This window comes from Anas acuta, chromosome 5 (genome assembly GCF_963932015.1).
Source record: "Anas acuta chromosome 5, bAnaAcu1.1, whole genome shotgun sequence".
Taxonomy (NCBI): domain Eukaryota; kingdom Metazoa; phylum Chordata; class Aves; order Anseriformes; family Anatidae; genus Anas; species Anas acuta.
In genome coordinates this window covers 49,260,430-49,279,583 of record NC_088983.1, presented here as the reverse complement: position 1 = coordinate 49,279,583, position 19,154 = coordinate 49,260,430, and the positions used below count along the sequence as shown (strand labels likewise).

The window sequence follows — 19,154 nt, the reverse complement described above, 5'->3', positions numbered from 1 at the left end:
CTTGAACTGAATAGAACTAGTGCTTTAAGACGGCCTGATCCTTACAGCTATTTCTTCTTTCTTGGTCGTCCTCTTTGAACTCACTGGCATAAGAGTAAGTAACATACCTCCAGTCTGCAGGAGGGGGTCCTAATGGAGCCTTCGCTTATCTTCCAAGGAGACTTCTGGCTTTGCTGAACGGCATGGCAAAAACTGCCCTTTTGGAAGGCTGCATTTCTAGTCCATTTCAAGCAATATTTCTGTCAAACCTCCATCGCCATCTTTCCCAAGTACTAACAAAATATTTTATCGTGAGCGTTTCATCACCTCACCTTCTGAGGTCCTGCAGTTTGGAAAAGGATGGTATTTGAGGTTTGGCCAGGACAGGGATGGCTGAGTCACACGCGTGCCCTGACCATGAGGGCAATAGGAATAACAGACCATTTGTGTGAGGGAGATGACAGCTTCACTGCCAACTGTTCAAGCTCCTCTTCCACACACCAGGCTGCCTAGCCTAGGCACATCTTGGCTGAGGACATTAGCACCTCTTGAAAAGGTGAAGTAGGAATAAGAAGCAAATAAGAGATCTCTGGGCCAGAGTAAGTGAGGGAATTGGATGCACCAGGCAAGTTAAATCACAGTTGAATTTTTTGCAACTTTGTGAATGGAGTGCGTGACAGTAGAAGCTTGGCAGTCCGGTGGATTAAAATTGTATTTCCCCTTAAAGCTATTAGAGCACCAGGAATAACCTTCTTCCACTCCTTCCCTGGCTCCTGTGGGTATACAGTACGGAGGCAGGCAGATAAGCAGCACTTGTACAAAGGCAAACACAGAGCTGAATCAAAATCAAGAGCAAAGGCTGAGCATTTTGCCTTTGCAGTCTTGAGAATCTGTGGAGAACCAAGGCCCTGTCTGCACAGGGATGTCAGTAAGCATTAGAGCATCCAGCAGATCGGCCGTGCACTTCATTCTGTGGTGGCCCCTCTGTGGCTGCTCTTCATCTGCTTTCAGCAGCTCAGCTCCCGGTGCAGGCTCAGCCACCACAAGAGCAGGAGTCAGCTCCCTCGAGACACTCCTGCGGCACCTTCTCCTCGCTGTGGCTCATCACCCGCACGCAGGTTTTCATGGAGGAAGCTCAGGGCCTGCCTGTTAGTGGGGACGGCTCCCCGGGGAGAGGAGTCTTTGGCTCCTCCAAATTCCCAGCTTAGTATCTGAGAGCAGGGGAGGTGGCGGTGTGACTGTGATGAATTGCCTTCTCCGGAACAGCCCTCAGGCTGATGCTGACAACAGAAAGGCCGTTTAGAGCCCACAGAAACGTGGGCGCTGCTGGGGAACATCCCCTCCCACTGCTGTCTGGCAGAAGCAGCCGCTGAGAGCTGCGGGATCTGAAACGCGCCCCTGTGCTGCGGGGGTGAGGCAGTCTCTCTAGGTGCAGATGTCAGCAGAAAGAATGAACGTGCACCCATCCAGACCTGGAAACACGTGAGAACTACCAGCTAGGCCACATGTCACCGTCGTGCTTGTCTTTGCACTGCTCCCCCAGGCTGGACTCGAAGCAAGAGGAGAAACGTGGCGCTGTGTCCTGCCAGGCTGCTGAGCTCCGCGGGCATTCCCCCAGCACCTTCCCCCGGCTGTTCGCCTGCCTTCCCACACGACTACTTCTTGCTCAGTTTCCGTGGTCTTGAGCTGCTTCCACATGCGCTGTCTATTCCTGGATTTAATGGGTTTTTCTTCCATCATTAAAATCCCGTAAATTAATCCGCTGTTTATTTGCCTGTTCTGAGACTTGTTTGTTGATTTCAGCTAAATATTTTGCAGGGGTTGTCAAGCAGCCTCTTCCTGCTTCTTCCAAAATCAGGTCAAAGCACTTTCTGGACTATGTTTGACACTGGGAGACGCAGCCACTGCCTCCACACCAGCCTGCCTGCTCTGGAGGATTATCAGTTAGGCCCACAGTGTACCCTGTGATTATCGCAGCCGCAGCTGGCCAGGGCCCTTTTTCCAGCATTTCACTCAGTAAAGCTCCCTCTGCTCCTCCCTGCCTCGGCCTCTTCTCTTTTGGGGTAATAATGGCCAAGTGTGGCTGCAGGGAGCTGCCAATGGGGACATGGTTAATGTTCCCCTAGTGCACAAGAGGGATAATTCTTCCTCCCTGGGGCCCAGGCTGAGCTCAGCAACCCAAACAAATGTTTGTTGCGTGCGGGCTGCTCTGTGCATCTCCCTCTTGCATTTCTGAGGGGAAGTGTTCCTTGGCCTGCTGCTCAGCAGGCAGGAGATGTATGTGCAACACAAAAGGGACGCTACCACTATTAAAAGGGTACATCGAGTCTTTGCACAAGTTTCCTTAAAAAATAGCTTCTACAGAACTTCGGAATAACAGACTTCATGATTTCTTTGAAGAAAATCTTAGACATGATCACTTAAAAAAAAAAAAAAAAAGAATTCCCAGACCCACAAATTCCCCTGTCAAGGAAAATATGCTGCCCAAACTTCAGTACCTGCAAACCTGGAAGGGAACTCAATGGTCAGTAAATCAAAAGACAGTCTGTTTCCATTGTCCCACTTGAAACAAGGGCAAGAAGGAAGCAAACAGCAATATTGCTATAAAATCATAGAATAATTTAGGTTGAAAGGGGCCTGTGGCGGTCGCCTGGTCCGGCCCCTCTCAGAGGGAAGCGCTAACCCGGCAGCCACGTGGTGCTGCCTGCAGCCTGGCCTGGCCAGGCTTGGCATTTCTGCATGGGTGGAGATGTCTTGGTCAGCCCTCACGGTTCTCTCTGCCTGTGAACGTTTGGATCGTTTTAGCTAGCAAGAGATAGCTACACCCCAAATGGATAGAGCCATTTCATTAATGAGCATTGGCAACCTTGAGAGAATTTAGATTTCCAGCTTGAGCTGGGAGACCGAAGAATTTGAAGGAAGCTTTGCGAAAGCTCCTGAGTGTTAGGCAGCTATTTATTGCTCAGGCTTTGGGGATTCCTCCTTCAACAGGGAGCGAGACACCCGCCCCTGCACACCACAGAAACAGCGATTGCCAGTCATGTATGATGAGATGGATCAAGCTCAGTGTCAGTTCTAATAAGATAATTAGACACGTGTAATCAATTCGCTCTGGAATCTGAATCAGATACAGATCACAGATAAACGGCTTCATTAGAAGAGAATAATAGCTATAGGTTAAGAAGTCCCAACTTGGCCAAGCTGATTGACTGCTGTTTTGGGAATTAGGAGGCACGGGTTTAATTCCTGGCTCTGCTATTGTTTTTCTCTGGGACCTTGAGCAAAGTCACTTCACCTTGCTTGTGCTTCAGTTTCCCATCTGGAAAAAGCACTTTGTAAAGCATGTCGAGATCTACAGGCAAAAGGCTATATAACTGCTGAACACTAAGGTCATTTGGATGCAAGAACTTATTATTGGAATAAATAATTACAGAATGTTACTGAATGACAGACGTGGCTCCTTTCTTCTTTTTGGAATGGTTGTGGCTGGGAGGGAACAGGAAGGTTTTAGCGCAAACAGCAGCCCGGTTTCCAAACTCCGAACTGCAGTGGACTGGGAAAGGTTCAGCTGCGAGGAGCACAAAGGGCTAAACTTCATTTCCCAGCCAAAGGGAAAAAAATGAAGAAACAGTTGGTGGTCCCTTTTTGATGGAGCAAATAAATATCGTTAGGGAAAAGGATAAGCTTCCAGGAACTTCTTCATGAGCCTGTGGAGAATCAAGTGAGACGGAGCAGCGAGGTTCAGTGGCAGGGAGCTGTGTCTGGCAGACGCTGTAACTTGGTTATGAGGCACGACGACAGCAGAAGCAGTGGGGTGAGGAGGGAGACAGGTACGGGCCCAGGCGGGAGCGCTGTGCCTTAGAGATGTGTGGCTGGTTGCGATGGCAATGCAGCTCTGTCACTCAGAGTTTAAAACAAAAGAAAAAAGGATGTTACCTAACCACAATAAGAAAAGAAAAAAGGGGAGGGGAGAGGGAAGAAGAAAGAGAGATTCTCATTATGTTTCCTTCATGTCTCATCTTCCCAGGCTGCTCTCACACTTCTCACCATCAAGCTCCATGAAAGCAGCCGTCAGGTCTGTCAGCTGGCTGAGGCATGCTGACAGCCGCGTGCACTCATTAGATTTCAGTTTGTAGACCTTAGACAGCGTGCTGGCGACGGAAGGTGGGGTCTGCACTTACTGCGGCAGTCTGGAGTCACACCCTGAGGTATCACAGTGCCCTTTCCTAAACGGGCACTTCCAGCATAGCTTAAATACCAGTGTATAAGGTTATGCTAGATAATAAGAAGACATTAATAATGTTATCATATTAGAAATGCCAGACAAAACAAACCTTTAAAAATAATGAAAAATCTTGTTTCCTTTGGCAACAAAACTGAGCATAACACTATGTATTTCTGAGTGAAAATAGGGAGTGAAACTGGCTAAAACCCAGCCGCGAAATTGGCCTTTCCTGCCGGACACCCTCGTCTTCGACAGCAGCAAATTCACAGGCTGAACAAAACATGCTCGCATAGCTTAAATAATGTACACTGTATACGAGGCTGTAAGTCAGGCTGAGATCTGCAGAATAGTTTCTCACATTACCTCATCCACTGTTTGTTTTTTTTTTTATATAATTATTTTTCTCAGTGCTGATGTGGAAGGCCCTGCAGAGGAAAGAATTAAGTAACCATATCCCTTACCTCTGCTGTGTTTGCCTCCCCTGGCTGTCCCTGCAAAACTGCCTGTTCGTCCCTCAGACACCCCAGCTGCTATTTGGGATGTGGGTTACCACCTAGTTTGCAATTTTCTACACTGAAGACCCGGGGCAACCTCATGCCATGCCTGATCTGACAAATCGCTGAATAACAGATTCCGTCAATCCTCTGCAGAGAGTGGCTTATTTCTGCTGTCCCCCCCCTTCCCTCCCTGCCTGCAGAGTACACGGTGATCAATGAGAACTGCCCCGGGGCGGAGTGGAACATCATGTGCCGGGAGTGCTGCGAGTATGACCAAATCGAGTGCGTCTGTCCAGGACGGAAAGAAAAAGTGGGCTACACCATTCCCTGCTGCAGGAATGAGGAGAACGAGTGTGACTCCTGCTTAATCCACCCAGGTACGTGTACCACCACGCTGTGCTCACACCAGACCTGTGGCCAGCATGTAAGGGCAGCTGTTGAGCAGGGGAGCAGTGAAGGCATGGACATCCCTCAGGGCCTGGGATGGCGCTGGGTCTCCTCAGGAATGCCCCTGTCACTTTGGTGGCAGCAGCAGTGCACATGGCAATGTAGCATTGCTGCCCAAAAAAAGACTCTTCTAGTAGAAAAGCTGTCCTCAGGGCTTCTCAGAAGGTTTGGCAGCTGCCAAAGGGTGATGATGCAGCTGGCTGCCCACCAGGAGTGTTTCACAGGTGCTCAGGGATGATTTGCATCCCCAAGGCAAGAAGAGAGAGATGATGGGGCAGTCTGACTAGCAAGGAGAGGGCAGGGTGACAGGTGAGAGCAGGAGGAGACAGGACCAGGTCAGGAAACATCTGAATCACTTGGGCTGAGTCCAACCTGCACCAGCATAATGTGCTTAGACTCATGAGAGAGGCATTTACAGCTGAAGCAATGAGATTTAGAGGTTTGGCCAGTGAAACAGAGCGTTTGGCTCCAGATCTCAGAGTCTGAGCTGCCTAGGGCTTGGAGTTGGAGGCTGGGTATGGTTCACAGCGGGGAAGCTGTCAGCGCCACAGCAGTCAATAATGTTGTTGGCATTTATTGTGAAAAACAGAGAGTGGCTGCTCCTGTCCCCACAGGACAATCCACCTTGGCTTTCTTCTAACACGGTGGCTCTCCTTTCAGGCTGCACCATTTTTGAGAACTGCAAGTCCTGCCGGAACGGCTCCTGGGGAGGGACACTCGATGACTTTTACATCAAGGGGATCTACTGCGCGGAGTGCAGAGCTGGCTGGTACGGAGGGGACTGCATGAGTAAGTGTCCTACACGGGCAGAGAGGCACGTCAGGGACAGGGAGTGATGGGATGGAGCCAGAGCCATGCTGTGCCTTTGCAGCTGTTCCTGTACCATGACCCTCGCAAAGGGCACAGGCAGGAGAGGACAAACGCAACCAGGCACTGAGCAGATGTATGGTGGGGAAAAGTTCTCTTCCAAGGCTCATCTGCTAGGGATTGGCGCGGGCCCCAGGTCATGGGAGTTTACAACCCTACTAAACTTCTGTTTTGTTTTGTTTTGTTTTAAAACTTTAACTACTGTGACTCTGGAAATCTTCTGTTCTCTGCATTTCTCGGACATATGTCAGCATAACTAATTCCCCAGAGGATTTCAGCAAAGCATAAACATTTACAAGGGCAGCAGCTATGTTACAGAACTTCTCCTCTGTCCTCTTTCAACCCCCAGGCTACAGAAGCAGCCCCAGGGAAGTCCTGGCGCTCCCTCCCTCCTCCTCACAGCTCCAACACGCTCAGAGGAAGAGCTGGGTAACACAGGGTCTTTCAGGCCCTGCTGGTGCTATCTGAAGGTTTTGATTCAAAAGCCCTGCCTTCCTGGGTTTTGCTAAGTTGTTGGTCCCAGTGCTATCGTTTAATAATGAATTCCATAAGCTAATTGGAGACCGTTTAAGGCACGTATTTCCTTTACCAATTTCCCACGGGTGAAACTACAGCCTTTCACCAACCCTCCCTCAGCTTTTATTGACTGCCTCTCTGTTTCACCGAGAGGGATGAAAGCAGCGTCTGCTTTTCCTACTCTCTTCTGTCCATTGTTCTACACACCTTCGGCTTATCTCCTCCTAGTCACAGATGTTAGAGCAACAAGTTAATCTGTCTTCCCATCAAACGCAGCCCATGACAATTAAGGAGGTGAAAGCAAACAACATAAAGTGACTGCTTGAAAAGCAGGATGTGGGGAGCCCATTGTTTCAGCAGCAGGGTTAACTCAGCCTTTGCTCCTCAGAAGCTGGTAACTGAGTCCCTTGCGATTTACAGTCTGATTTCTGATTTTTAAGGCCCTTTTGCTCTGGGTCGATTCTCAAGCTCCCTCGGCACTTCAAAGCCGAGCCAAGACAGGCTCATTAGCTCATCACATCACCTCACGCTGCAGCCCGTCAGGAGGCTGCAGCACCACTGAAACTTCACAGAGCTTTGCCCGTCAGTGCTTTTCTACCACTTGGTCTTTTGGGGTGCCGGGGGGTGCCCTTGTCTGGGTGCCTCGGGCTGCTTCAGGGCGCAGCGAGGGGAGCGGCGGCCGCTGCCCCCCAGCAGCGCGGTGCTCTGCCTCCCTCTCGCGGGCCGCGGGCGGCTCTGCCGCGCACAGCGGCGACCCCCGGGCTTCTTCTCCCGGCTCCGGCCGCTCCGAGCTCGGCCCAAGCGGGACGGCTCCGCCTGGCGCCGGCTCTGCCCTCCCCGGGCCCGGCCCGGCCGCCGGGGCACGGCGCAGCCCCCTCCCCGCTGCGCCCTCCCGCCCGCGGCGCCATTTCCCCTCAGGCGGCCGCGCTGCAGTAGCGAGGCGCGGCCGCGGGGTGGCGCCCGGGAGCCCCGCAGGAGCCCGGCCCGGCCCCCCCCAGTTAATGGGGGCGAGGGCAGCGCCTGGGGGGTGGGAGGCTTGGCGTGCCCTGCGAGGCACATCACAACCTAAAAGCAGCCCCTCCTGCTCGACCCTTCTCCCTGCACCCAGTCCTCGAGCCTTTCCCGAGCTCTGGTTCACAGCGCTTGGGAAGATGCTCCCTCAGGGCAGGGTTACCCACAGAGCTGATAGCCAGCAGCTCCCTCCCTGTCCCGGTGTTCCCGGTGATGGCAGTGCCTGTGCGTTTACAGACTGAAAATTACAGGGTCTCACGTAATAACCAGTCTGCGACGAGCAACGGGTACCAACAGGGTGGGACAAGCGAGAGCTGCCTTCTCGCACCACCCTGTTTCTGAAGAGCGGTAGCATTGCTGCTGCCATTGCCCCCTGCTCACCCACCGGAGCTCTGAAGGAGCCCCACACCGCTGCTGAGCACTCCAACAGCAGGCACCAAGTTCTCAGAGGAGGTCTCCTCAGGACCTCACCTTCACAGCGCCGCGGGTCCCCGTGGGCAGGAACTCGGAGCTCTCGTGCATTGTTTTGCTTTCTGTCGGTAACGAGCCTTAGAGGAAATCTCACTGTGGCCCTGAAAGCTGCCTTTTTTCAGGAACAGGAACGGAACAAGGAAGTTGACAGCCTGCCAAAGTGGATTATTTTTTTGTAAATGAGGCCGAATTTGCCAGCATTTGTGTTTAGGATGTAAATTATTCTTGAGAGCTTTCCAGGTCTCCTGCAGATTTCAGGAAGGGAAAGGATTCCTTTTGATCAACAGATAACCGAGCTGTTGGTCTGGGGAGGCAGCCTAACCTCTGCTAGAAGCGCTGGAGATACAGGAGCACAGATGTGATCGCAAAGGTGCTTTGTGCAGAGGAAGGTGGTAGCAAACCTGAGAATGTTCTTTTGGAGGCAATCACTGAAAGGCTCCTCTTTAGCCTCTGGACCACCTGCTTCGCTGGCCAAACCTACTTCCTTGGCATCTGTGTTCAGAGGGTTCAGGCTGTACCACTGCAAACAGAAAAGTTCATTTAGTATGCCTTGCACACAAGTATCTCTTTGCACCAGTTCTTTGGCTTTCCTTTGTTAAAGGCACAGGAAACTCAAAAGCCCTTCGGGACGAAAGGGAAACTTTCTTTGAGGTGGTCCAAGCCCCCTGTCAAACCATCTGAAGATTTCTAGCAGCTTTGTCTCAGGTTGTTTTTGAGGCAGGAGCCAGCGGCAGCACAAGGTCCCGCTCCATGCTGTGGGAAGGAGCATTATCATGTGCACCACAGCAGATCCTGCCGTACTTGCTGAATCGTAATGTGGCTGCTGGGCACAGTCATTAATCCTTGCCTTTTACACAAGGAACTAAGCAAGCCACAGAGAAGGATGAAACACTTGTGAGGAACTCCTCTGAGCAGGATTTCTCTTTCCTTCGGTCCTGCTTAATTAAGGGTAACCGAGGGTAAATGAACAAAGGGTATTTCATTCGAGCAACTCTTTCTTAAGAAGAAAGAGGAGTAATTGACCCTCAGTTTTCACGTCTCCCCATAGACAAGATGCAGCAGGACAGATTTCCAGACACTAAGATCAATGGGAACCGCGGTGCTTTCTACTTCACCAAATCAGGTCACTGTCTCCCTCATTTCCCAAAGGAAAGAAGGGCCCTGGGGCAAGTGTTAAAACCCACCACTCCCGTAGGGAACATTCATCCTGCATTACTTGTTAAAAACGTAGGGTTCATCTTCAGAATTTATTGCAGGGAACAGGTCTTTATGTTGGACTGAGGGATAAAAAGAAGTGAGAGACATGCCGTGGAGGCCTGTTGGGTCATTTTTGACCCTTTGGCTTCTTCTAGTTACCTGTGGTGCAGTGCCTATCAGGATCCCTTGGTTCAGCCGTGCTATTAGACTCGATTGCAATTTCTGGCTTACAGTTACAGCCTCATTCCCCAGCAAAACAACAGAAGGCTTAGTAGAGAATGTAGCCATGTGCAAGACTCCATTCGAAAAGATGTAGTCAGGAAAGTAGAAACTGAGAAATGAGCTCTGCTTGGTGTGTAAGGATTTAACTGTTCATTTTGCTAGCATTTCCATTTACAGATCACAGAAGGCTCTACAAAAATTGCTAAACAACTTTCCTTCTTCCACAGAGGAAGATACTTCTAGCCATATTTTATAGCTGGGGGAAAGGGAGAGGTTACAGAAGGTGAGAGAACTCTCTGGACTACAAATGTTCAGCATCCATGATGAGGAATTAGGGCAACTATCTCTGGACAGCTGCCTAAGGACAGCTGCAGGATGGCCATGAAAAGATCCTGCTTCCTCTGTGTGTGATCTTGTCTGCCTATTCGGGTCCCTCTCCTCTGATGTTTTTTTTCAGACTGGGCAGAAGTGACTGGAGTACTTCTTATTCTGTTGATGCTGGGCACTGAAGTAGATTTTTTGGTATGATGTAAAGCTGAGAGTGACACAGATAGATCAGGACAGGAGGAGAGATACGTTAGGAATGAACCTGAGAAAAGAGGTGAGGGCTGTATATTACACATACCCTACAGTGAGGTGGAGGGGTCATGGCAGTTTTATGTCTCCATTGGCACACATAAGGATGATGTGGTGAATCCTGAGGGAAAATGGATACCTCCTGTAGGAATACATCAGCTGTTTTTCCTCCAAGAATCTCCCTGGGAAGGACTTCAAAAAATGATTTTGGGTGCAACGACTCCTCCTTGTTGTCAACGGAAGGAAGACACAGATGCTCAATATGAGTGATCAGTGAACCTCAATTTTTTACTCACTTGAACTAATTTAAGTGTTTATAGTATCTTTGACACTATCCCACAAGCTTCTTCAGCTTCAGTTTGAGATGAGACCTGTCGGAACTTTTGTGAGCTGGAGCATTGGCCAGGTGGGTGGACGGGCTAATCCTGAGTGGGACAAAAGCAGTAAGACATAGTGTCATGGGGTTGCTTTGCAAAGCAGGGAAAAGCAAGAAAGTAAAACTTTTATTGGGGGAGTCTTAACATGGACGAGACTTCTGATAGAATCATAACTTTTTACAGCCTCTGTGTGGCCATTCCATTGTTTTCTGTGCTGCCTTGTACGTACCTTCCTAAGCCACACTGTCTTCTCATTCCAGTGTTGTTACTACTTATATTTTCTTCAAATGCATTTTGAAGGTTCCTCAGACAGATTATTTCTTCTTTTGCTCCCCAGGGTGCGGGCAGGTTCTTCGGGCTTCTAGAGGTCAGATTTTGCTGGAGAGTTACCCACTGAATGCGCGATGTGAATGGACTATTCATGTTCAAGCTGGATTTAACATTGAATTAAGGTAGGCTATAATGACTTTCAGCCAGCACTGGTTTCAGGTAGACATCAGGGCACATGAATAACCAAAGAGTTAGCAAGTGTCAGCAGCTGAGAGCTCTGGGACAGTGAAGACACTACTCCCACTTTGCATCTGGCACCTTCAGCTTTCCCCTAGCTTAGCTTGTGATGGGCAGCCACTGCATAAATCACTGATGCTCTGCCTTCAGTTCCCCTTTAGGACAGCTGGATGCTAAGGAGAGTTTCTCAGATATTGGGCACAATGCATCTCTCCAGATCTCTTCAACACCTTGATGCCACAGCACCCAATACTTTCTCAAGCGTGTACCACACTGACCTAAGACATTCTTTGAAGAAAAGCTATGGGAGCATTTTGATATGATGTCTCCTGCCAGGAGAGAGTTACCTTTGGGACATGCTTTGCAGTCAGTCTACATTTTCCCTCTCTTAATTTTCTTTCACTCATTTTACCAGCACAGTCCTCTACCAGCCTCAGTTATTCATCTTACCATTCATATGTCTGGAGATGTGACCGACTCTCCTGAAAGTCATTGCTGCTCTGACCCATGTATTCTTTGCCCTGTTACCCTCCCCTGATGACTGAAACTCACAGTTCTTGATCAGGTGCCTTGCCTAGAGCAGGAGAGCCCCTAGTTGGGGTAATTAATGCTGTTTTTGTATGTGTGTGGCAGGGAACTCACACACACACAGCAGGAAGCTTGGCAGGGGATCGCATTCAAAACCCACGAGCTAATATAATAAAAACAGTAGCTGAAGCCTCCACATCAATATTTCACCAGCTTCTGAGCCCAGGCAAAGGAACTGTGCTAGACACATAGACATATTTCTTCCTATATATTTAACAAGACTTAATATTTAATAAGAGGAACAGAAATGAATTGAATAGAAATGAAGAGTTCATGGCATTCCCACACTAACCCTCCCCCCCTTTTTTTTAGACTTGCAAATGCAAGCCTATTGTGTAGTTATGAGCAGCTGTAATTATTGCCTGGTTAGTGTTGGAGCCTCTTGACTGGAGAATTATGTGGCACATGGGAGACACAGGGAAGCAATGCTGTGAGGAAGAGTTTGGCATTCTTGTGACACAGCTTTGTTTCGGTCTCAGTGGGTATGAGCTGTACCTACCCTGTTTTTAAAAGACATTGTTGGCTAGGTGCATGGTTTGCACAGCACAGGCTCGGAGAGCTGATAATCCAGTATTTTTTACACTTGTGAACAAGACTTTGTCAATTTTAAGGCTAAAAAAGTTCTTCAGCAGCTACAGGTGTCACCCTGTCTTCACTTTTATGGGAATAGCTGTGAGAGGAGAAACAGATCCCATGCATGCACATCGCTAGTGAATGCACCCATCACTAGTGTAAAGAGATGATAGCCAGTGATACGGGGTGCACGGTACTAGAAAGGAAGGAAAGGCTATTTTAACAAAGGACACTTAGTCCTGCAACCCTGCATGGCGTAGGAGGGAACCTTTAGGCCAAGCAGAGCAGAAGGACCTATATCTGCCTCACGTAATGAAGCCCTGGTGTGTATTCTGAACAAGCTGAGGTTTTCAAGGTAGGCTACCTCAGAGTGGCCATTGGGGTACTTCAGCAGATAAGTACTGTGGAAAATTGGTACATTTAGCTAGAAGTTTCTCCTTTAGGCTATACCTGCACAGAAGGGCAGGTACGATCAAGCAGGCCTGCAGAATCTTCCTCCTGGTCTGTCGTCCTGGCTGAACCTTTGCCTTCACTGCATTTCTGTAAAAACACTGATTCCCTCTGAGTGCTAACTCTGCTGAGAGCTGTAGCACACAGCCAGTGTTGTGCTGAATCAGCATCACTGCTAACAAAAGAACGCCTTTCTTCCTTCTCTCTGTGCATTCCCCACAAATTCTGTTTGCTGCCACGCTGATGGCTTGCGAGGGCGAGGGATAGGGACAGTGTGATACAAAGGGGGAACAAAGTGGTTTGTCTCCACTTACACTGGGCAGGAAGAGTGAAACTCTCAGGAGCACCAATAAATCTTCTCTTGCCTCAAGCTGTGCCACACTGTCCTTTGGGGGTTGGCTAAGCAGAGCTGTTTTGATAAATGATGCCCAGATTGCAGTGGTGGTTTGTTTTATCTGCTTTATTTATTTATTTATTTATTTATTTATTTATTTTTTATTCGAGCCTTGTTTTTCCTTGGGTTGTGATGTATAGGCTCCCTCAGCCCGAGCCACGTCAGGGATGTCACACCACAGTAGACGTAGCTCACAGCTTTCAATCATTTTCTTTAATGCCTCAGCAGAGATGTAGTTTTAAATCTTTTCCTTTGGCTGGAAGCTTTCCTCAAAGGGGTTGGTGAATGTATTCCCACCGCAGACAGTAATGAAATCAAGACAGTTCTTTTAATTCCCTTTTGTCTCTGGTGACCAGTAGCATTAAATTTAAATACTTAGTTTCATAATACATAAGAGAATTAGGATATAGTCGCAGTTTCACAGGTGAGGGAAGTGAGGTTAATTACATAGACTGTAACTGATTTAAATATCAATAGATGTTGTGGTCTCTAAATAAGAGTCCTGTCAACTAGGCCATAGCCAAGAGTTTTTGAATGGCAGGTTTTTTGACCTGCTAATTCTGAGTCTTAATCATGGGATCCAATGTCATCAGTACAGTGTGTCTGCTTCTGTGTTAAGTTAAATAAAATGCAAATCAGAACCCCCTATGCCTTTCATATATTCTACTCCATTTTCATCATTTTTAAAGCAGTGAAAACAATTAAAAACAGTGTTTCGCATATGAATCTTGCATTCTGTGCCTTTACTCTGTCTAGTGTCTCCTGATACTCGTTCAGGAATGCATTGCTAGACAGAGTTTGCTTCTGCATCTGTAAATAGTAGTACGCAGAGAGTTAGTGGTATTATCCCAGCTCTTTCCCTCATTACATGGAGGGCATCCCAGAAACATTTCTGGTATTCTTACACACATCCTTAATTTTAGTCAGAAATGTATCAGTTCAGAGAACCAGTAATTATCTTTAGGAGTGAGTCAGGATAAACTGTAGCCAGATAAGTGTGACAAGGATGAATAGATTAATTTGCATGGCTTTATTACTTCCATAAGGGTAGCTCCCTGGTATTTGACCTGCAGGTGAAAGAATATTTTGAAGATGTAGTGTGTAACCTGATGCCTGCGAGGATGTCTTTGGCAAACCTGACAGAATTAGAGTTCAGTCTTCCCAACTCATGTATTTTATGCAAACCTAAGTGGAATTAATCTCTTATGTATATTAAAAGCAGATATCTTTTTTTTTTCTTTTCTCTTTTTCTACATTCTACCGGATAATTTAATAAATGAGGGGCTCTGCTCCATTGCTGTAGCTTCCTAAAACTGCTCATTCATTTCTCTTTATGTAGAGCATTCCTGATGCTCTAAAACCAACCACATGACCTGAACAAAGGTGACTGAGTGAAGAGGCCTCTAAGGTCAGTTCGTGAGTTGGCAATGAAAGGTCATTTCACAGAACACAGGGGCTTCCTTATGGCCTGAGTCCCCAGAAGAGAAGAGCAGGAGATAGACTCCTGTACTCTTTTGCCTCTTCAGACTGTGAGATGTGGCAGCAGATCCAAAATTTGGCTCATCTCCTTGGTGTGAAAATACAGTCTTTCCAAACCACTAGGCCCACACTGGAATAGGCAACGTGGGAGATATAGCCTGATCCTAAGTACACATAATCTACGGAGTTAGGAATTCTCAGGAAGATTGAATGCTTTGGGAGTTTCTTTTATAAAATGTGCAGCTAAATAGTAGCATGGCCTTCTCCCAGCCCAGATCTTCTCGTTCTTATCCGCTGTACCAGGGCTGGGCCGAGCACCCCTAGCCATTGCTTATTCTCCAGAGGCCCTTGGTGTTTCTCACTCTGCTTCTCATTCATATTCTGGTGGCATGCTTTGGCTCGGTGCCCCTCTGAACTCAAATAGCAGCATATAACATTGCTGTTAATGAACAAGAGCCTTGCGCAGTGGCTGGATCAAAGCTAGGAAAGACAGACATTGTGGGAAAAAGCTTTAAATATTTCCCTTCTGCACTAACTGCTGTCCCTTATTTCTGCCCTTGAAAGAAGGGCAAGTGCCAGACACTGGGGATTTACTACCATTTTGCTTTCTAATGCACAACGTGCTGTACTGTTTCGGATTCCCTTTCTCTGTTTCTCCTTCTGTCACGTCTCTGAGCTTTCATTGTACCCCGAATTGCCGGCTTTTGGACATAACAATGTAAATAGCTTTTGATCCTTGGTCTTTGATACTGTTACTTTCAGTACTTAGGACTTTATTTAGGGCAAACAGAACAATCTTTAGCAAACAGCCATGAAAGAAATATACCCCCTACTGCATCTGACTGGAGATGAAAGCTTTAACATTGTGATGTGGTTAGGGTCCTGATGCAAGTGATCAGACTGTATGACTTCGCTTTTGGCTTCACTGTCGTGCCACTTAATGTTCTCATGGAGCAGCTCTGTAGAGCTGAGCTGGCTTTCAAGGATCACATTGCAAAAACGGAGATGAAGCAAGGGGGTCTTCATGTGATTGGGACTTGTTGATTCATGGAGGAGGGGGCACTAACATAACTAAGCTTCTAAATAAAACAGAATCAGGGTGCACAGGTCAGAGTATGAGGTCTGAATGCGTGTCCTTATTCCCCCAAGGTTTTCCATGCTGAGCCTGGAGTTTGATTACATGTGCCAGTATGATTATGTGGAGGTCCGTGATGGGGACAATTTGGACAGCCGAATAATTAAGAAATTCTGTGGAAATGAGAGGCCTCCTCCCATCCGAAGCACTGGGTCTTCTCTCCATGTCCTTTTCCAGTCTGATGGATCCAAGAACTTTGATGGATTTCATGCTGTCTTTGAAGAAATTACAGGTAAAATAGTCCCAAAAGTGGAACATTCCGCTCATTCTCATTAATTCAATTTCACTAATCTCTCTCCCTGTTTTGCTTCATTAAAAACTTTCATGCTGTGTTGCCAACAGCAACTTAAACAAAGTCAGTGCAGGGAAGGTTCAAAAGCCATCAGATAACATGTGAATGTGAGGTTCTTCTAACAAAGACTAAATTCCCTCTACCTGTGTGAAGAGCAAGCACATCGGCGGGCACAGAAAGGCTGCTGTGTTGTGAGACTTTGCTGTGTGAATATGAGAACCAAGAGCACAGAAGGAAATAGAGGAAGGGGCATGTATATCTTTGCAGTTGTGGAATTGCTCAATGCTGTGTGCAGGAGCAGAGCCACTGACTCCGTTAGCAGAAACCTGATGCAAAGCCTCGTAATTAGCTAAGTGACAATGCCCTGACGTGCCTTTTATTGTCTCATGTATCATACCATTAGAGTTAAAAAAAAAAAAAGTAAAAAAAAAAAAAAAAGTGTGTACAAAGGACAGATTCTTTTCTGAAGAAAAAAATAGGGGCATTTCCCATTCTGTGGTGAACTCAGTGTTATGAATGACAGAAGTAGGGCTCCAGAATTCCAGTGTTTTTGTTCATACTCAGTAACATAGAAAGTGTAGCTGGCTCCTGGTTTTGCAGTATGTATGCTCTTCCTGGACCTTCCTTATTTAGCTACGTAGGGAATTTTGGCCCAGTCTATCTACAGTACTCCTGGCACAGAAGGCTAATCAGAGCATACTGCTTTGCCACAGATAATCCCTGCAGGGTCTATGACTCCGTGTAACTTACCTTCCACATACCCCAATGACCCACATTTCATGAGGTTGTCCGGGGTACATCTCTCTCAGGAAGTTTAGTTGGTTTGTGTAACTCCTATATAAATATACAAACCTCCCGTGGGGCAGCTGTTGCCAATGATCAGGGTTGTGACTAGCAATCTGAGATGTGTGCACTGCTGCATGCGGTGCCTGTGCCATTTCTTAGCCTGCCCTGTTCTTCAGCTGTTACCTTTGGTACCCCTTAGTAACGTAGCGGTAGCAGTTAGCTATTGGTAGCTTGCCTGGGCTTACAGCAGGAGAGGTGATATCGAACAAATGAATGTGGTGTGGGCTATGTTGCATAAGGGCTGCCTACACTCAGGAAACTAACATTTTCCATATGGCGCAAGCTGAATTGATTCTGTTTTCTCTGCCCAGCAGGGAACACTTGGTATTCGAATACTGTTGAGCACTTTATTTCCGCCCCATTTTTAGTGGTAATTATTCTGAGGCTGGGTGGTTGCAAGTGTGGTAATCCACACAGAGCATGTTGCAAAGGGCTTCTTAGAGTTTGTGAGGAGGTCTCATTGTAGGCTTTATTATGAGGCTGTTCTGGCCTAATGTGTAGCTGGAGTGAAAGGCTTTTAAAACACTCCCAGTGCCTCTTTATGTGAAGCATTAACCTGTCCAGCAGGATGGTTTAGGGGAAGAATACGGCGTGCATGGGGCAGTGTAGAATTGAAAGCAAGGGCAGCACAAGATCGAAAGCTCTGGCAACACATTGCAAACTGAAGCATTGCCCCTGAAATTTCCCTCTGTGCACAGCCTTGTGAAAAGCCAAGGTCTCGGGAAAAAGCTGCTCGAGGCTTGCTAGAGCAATTCCCTGTGGCGCAGGTGAGAGCTGCAGCAGCACTTGTGCTTATAGGGTGTGGAGATGATCAGACGTTGCCAGCACTGTAGTGGTGTAATGGGGAGGACTGGAAAAGTGGCTTGTGCCACTCTTTTCCCTTCTGCTGAGCTTTGTGCTGGCTTATCAGTCACAGCCTGCTGAAGCAGTGGCACTGGCTGCACAGAGGTCACTGGTTCGACAGCCAGAAAGATTTTGATTAATATAAAATAAGCTGTGAAGCCTATATTCCCCTTTGGAAAAGTTGCTGCAGGCGTAGTTATTAAAGGGAGAAACCACACAACCTGCTGCTCCGCTGCCTGGTCTGGAAACAGGTGTTAGGTCCCTGAGCTCTGTCACCCATCCCATGCTAAGTGTCAAATGAAAACCAGTAATTGGCATGAGTGATGTGAAGCCACTCAGCAGACTTCAGATGAGAAGGATGGAGGGCCAGATGGGGAGGCATCAGGATCTCCTAGGGATTAGACATATGTTGGATCTGTTTAGATGAAAGCCTGTTGTTGAATTTCAGTACCACTTCACTTTCTGTACCCCCAAGCTAGTGATCTTTGACACGACATAGGGGCTTTAACATTTTGTAGCACTGGCCCATGTTGTTTCACTGAAGCCCGGCAATCAAGACTCCTTTAAAAAGAAAAATATCTAGTGCTCTTGAGAATCAGGCATTTTCCAGGACAGTATCTGGCACTTATCCTCATTTACTTGTTTCTACAGAGTCATGAGACAAAGCTGGGGTGAGGACAAAGCTAAAAGTTCACTGGCTTCAAACCAGTGACTGCAAAATACCGGTCTATACAAGCTCTTCTGCTTCTCTTTCGCTTTCTTGGTGATTCTTTAGGTTAATTGGATACAGTACAATTGCCACATATATATTCCTTTTCAGAAACAAATTATTGTCCTTAGTTCGACCTTAGTCCTCAAAGGGACCTGGGAAATATTCATTGCCTGGCTACATACCAGTTAGTGTTACATCACCACATCAAAACCTCTGGAGAAACCTATATGTGTCGGCTTTATATTTCTTGTCTGGATGTAAGGAATTCCAAGTTCATGCTTCAGGTGAAGTCTTTGCAAGGAAAACTGCTTATTCTGGTATCTGTGATTCTGAACTGCAGAAGGGAGAATGCTTTAAATGTGATAGCGTGGGACCTTCAGGTGTTGGACATACTCAAATCTGAAATGAAATCTAAATCTTGTAATTGGGATCTACCTTCTGTCTGCTGAAACCAGCATTCAGTTTTGAAAATAATCTAGACTGAAACTATGTCTTTGTTTTTCTGAGAGTAAATGAATATTCTATTCCATCGTCTTCCCTTAGAGGCCAAAAAATGTGTATGTGTTATTACACAGTGGAATTTGGTGATATTAAATGGCGCAATTGCACTTTCTCCATTATGCTAATATACACTGTTTGATGTGCATCACTGTTAGATTTGTGATATGCAAGAGCTTCCTCAGCAGGCTCGGGATCATCAAGACCGCTCAGCTTCTTGAACCAAACACCAAATAAATGCTCCTCAGGGGTAAAACAACTTGCAAAGTCTCAAATGACATATGTCCAATACAAAACCAAACCAAAACAAAACTATAGCTCCTGTAACTCATCCTTCAACTCCAAGATGAATGGCAGGAGAAATGTAGCTTGATATTAAACTTCTTTAAGGCTATAAAACACTAAGCCCTAAACACTGTTGGAGCCTGCTGTAAATTATTTTTCTTCCATAA

General features: G+C 47.2%; 1 protein-coding gene across 2 annotated transcripts in view; it reads left to right on the top strand.

Annotated features, from left to right (window-relative positions):
* PAMR1 (peptidase domain containing associated with muscle regeneration 1) overlaps nt 1-19,154 on the top strand; it is a 52,156-nt gene that overhangs the window by 6,347 nt on the left and 26,655 nt on the right. For both annotated transcript variants that reach the window (XM_068684668.1, XM_068684670.1), the window contains exons 2-5: nt 4,902-5,078; nt 5,809-5,937; nt 10,723-10,837; nt 15,526-15,743. In XM_068684668.1, the coding sequence (XP_068540769.1) occupies nt 4,902-5,078; nt 5,809-5,937; nt 10,723-10,837; nt 15,526-15,743 (639 nt within the window). The remainder of the gene's footprint in view (nt 1-4,901; nt 5,079-5,808; nt 5,938-10,722; nt 10,838-15,525; nt 15,744-19,154) is intronic.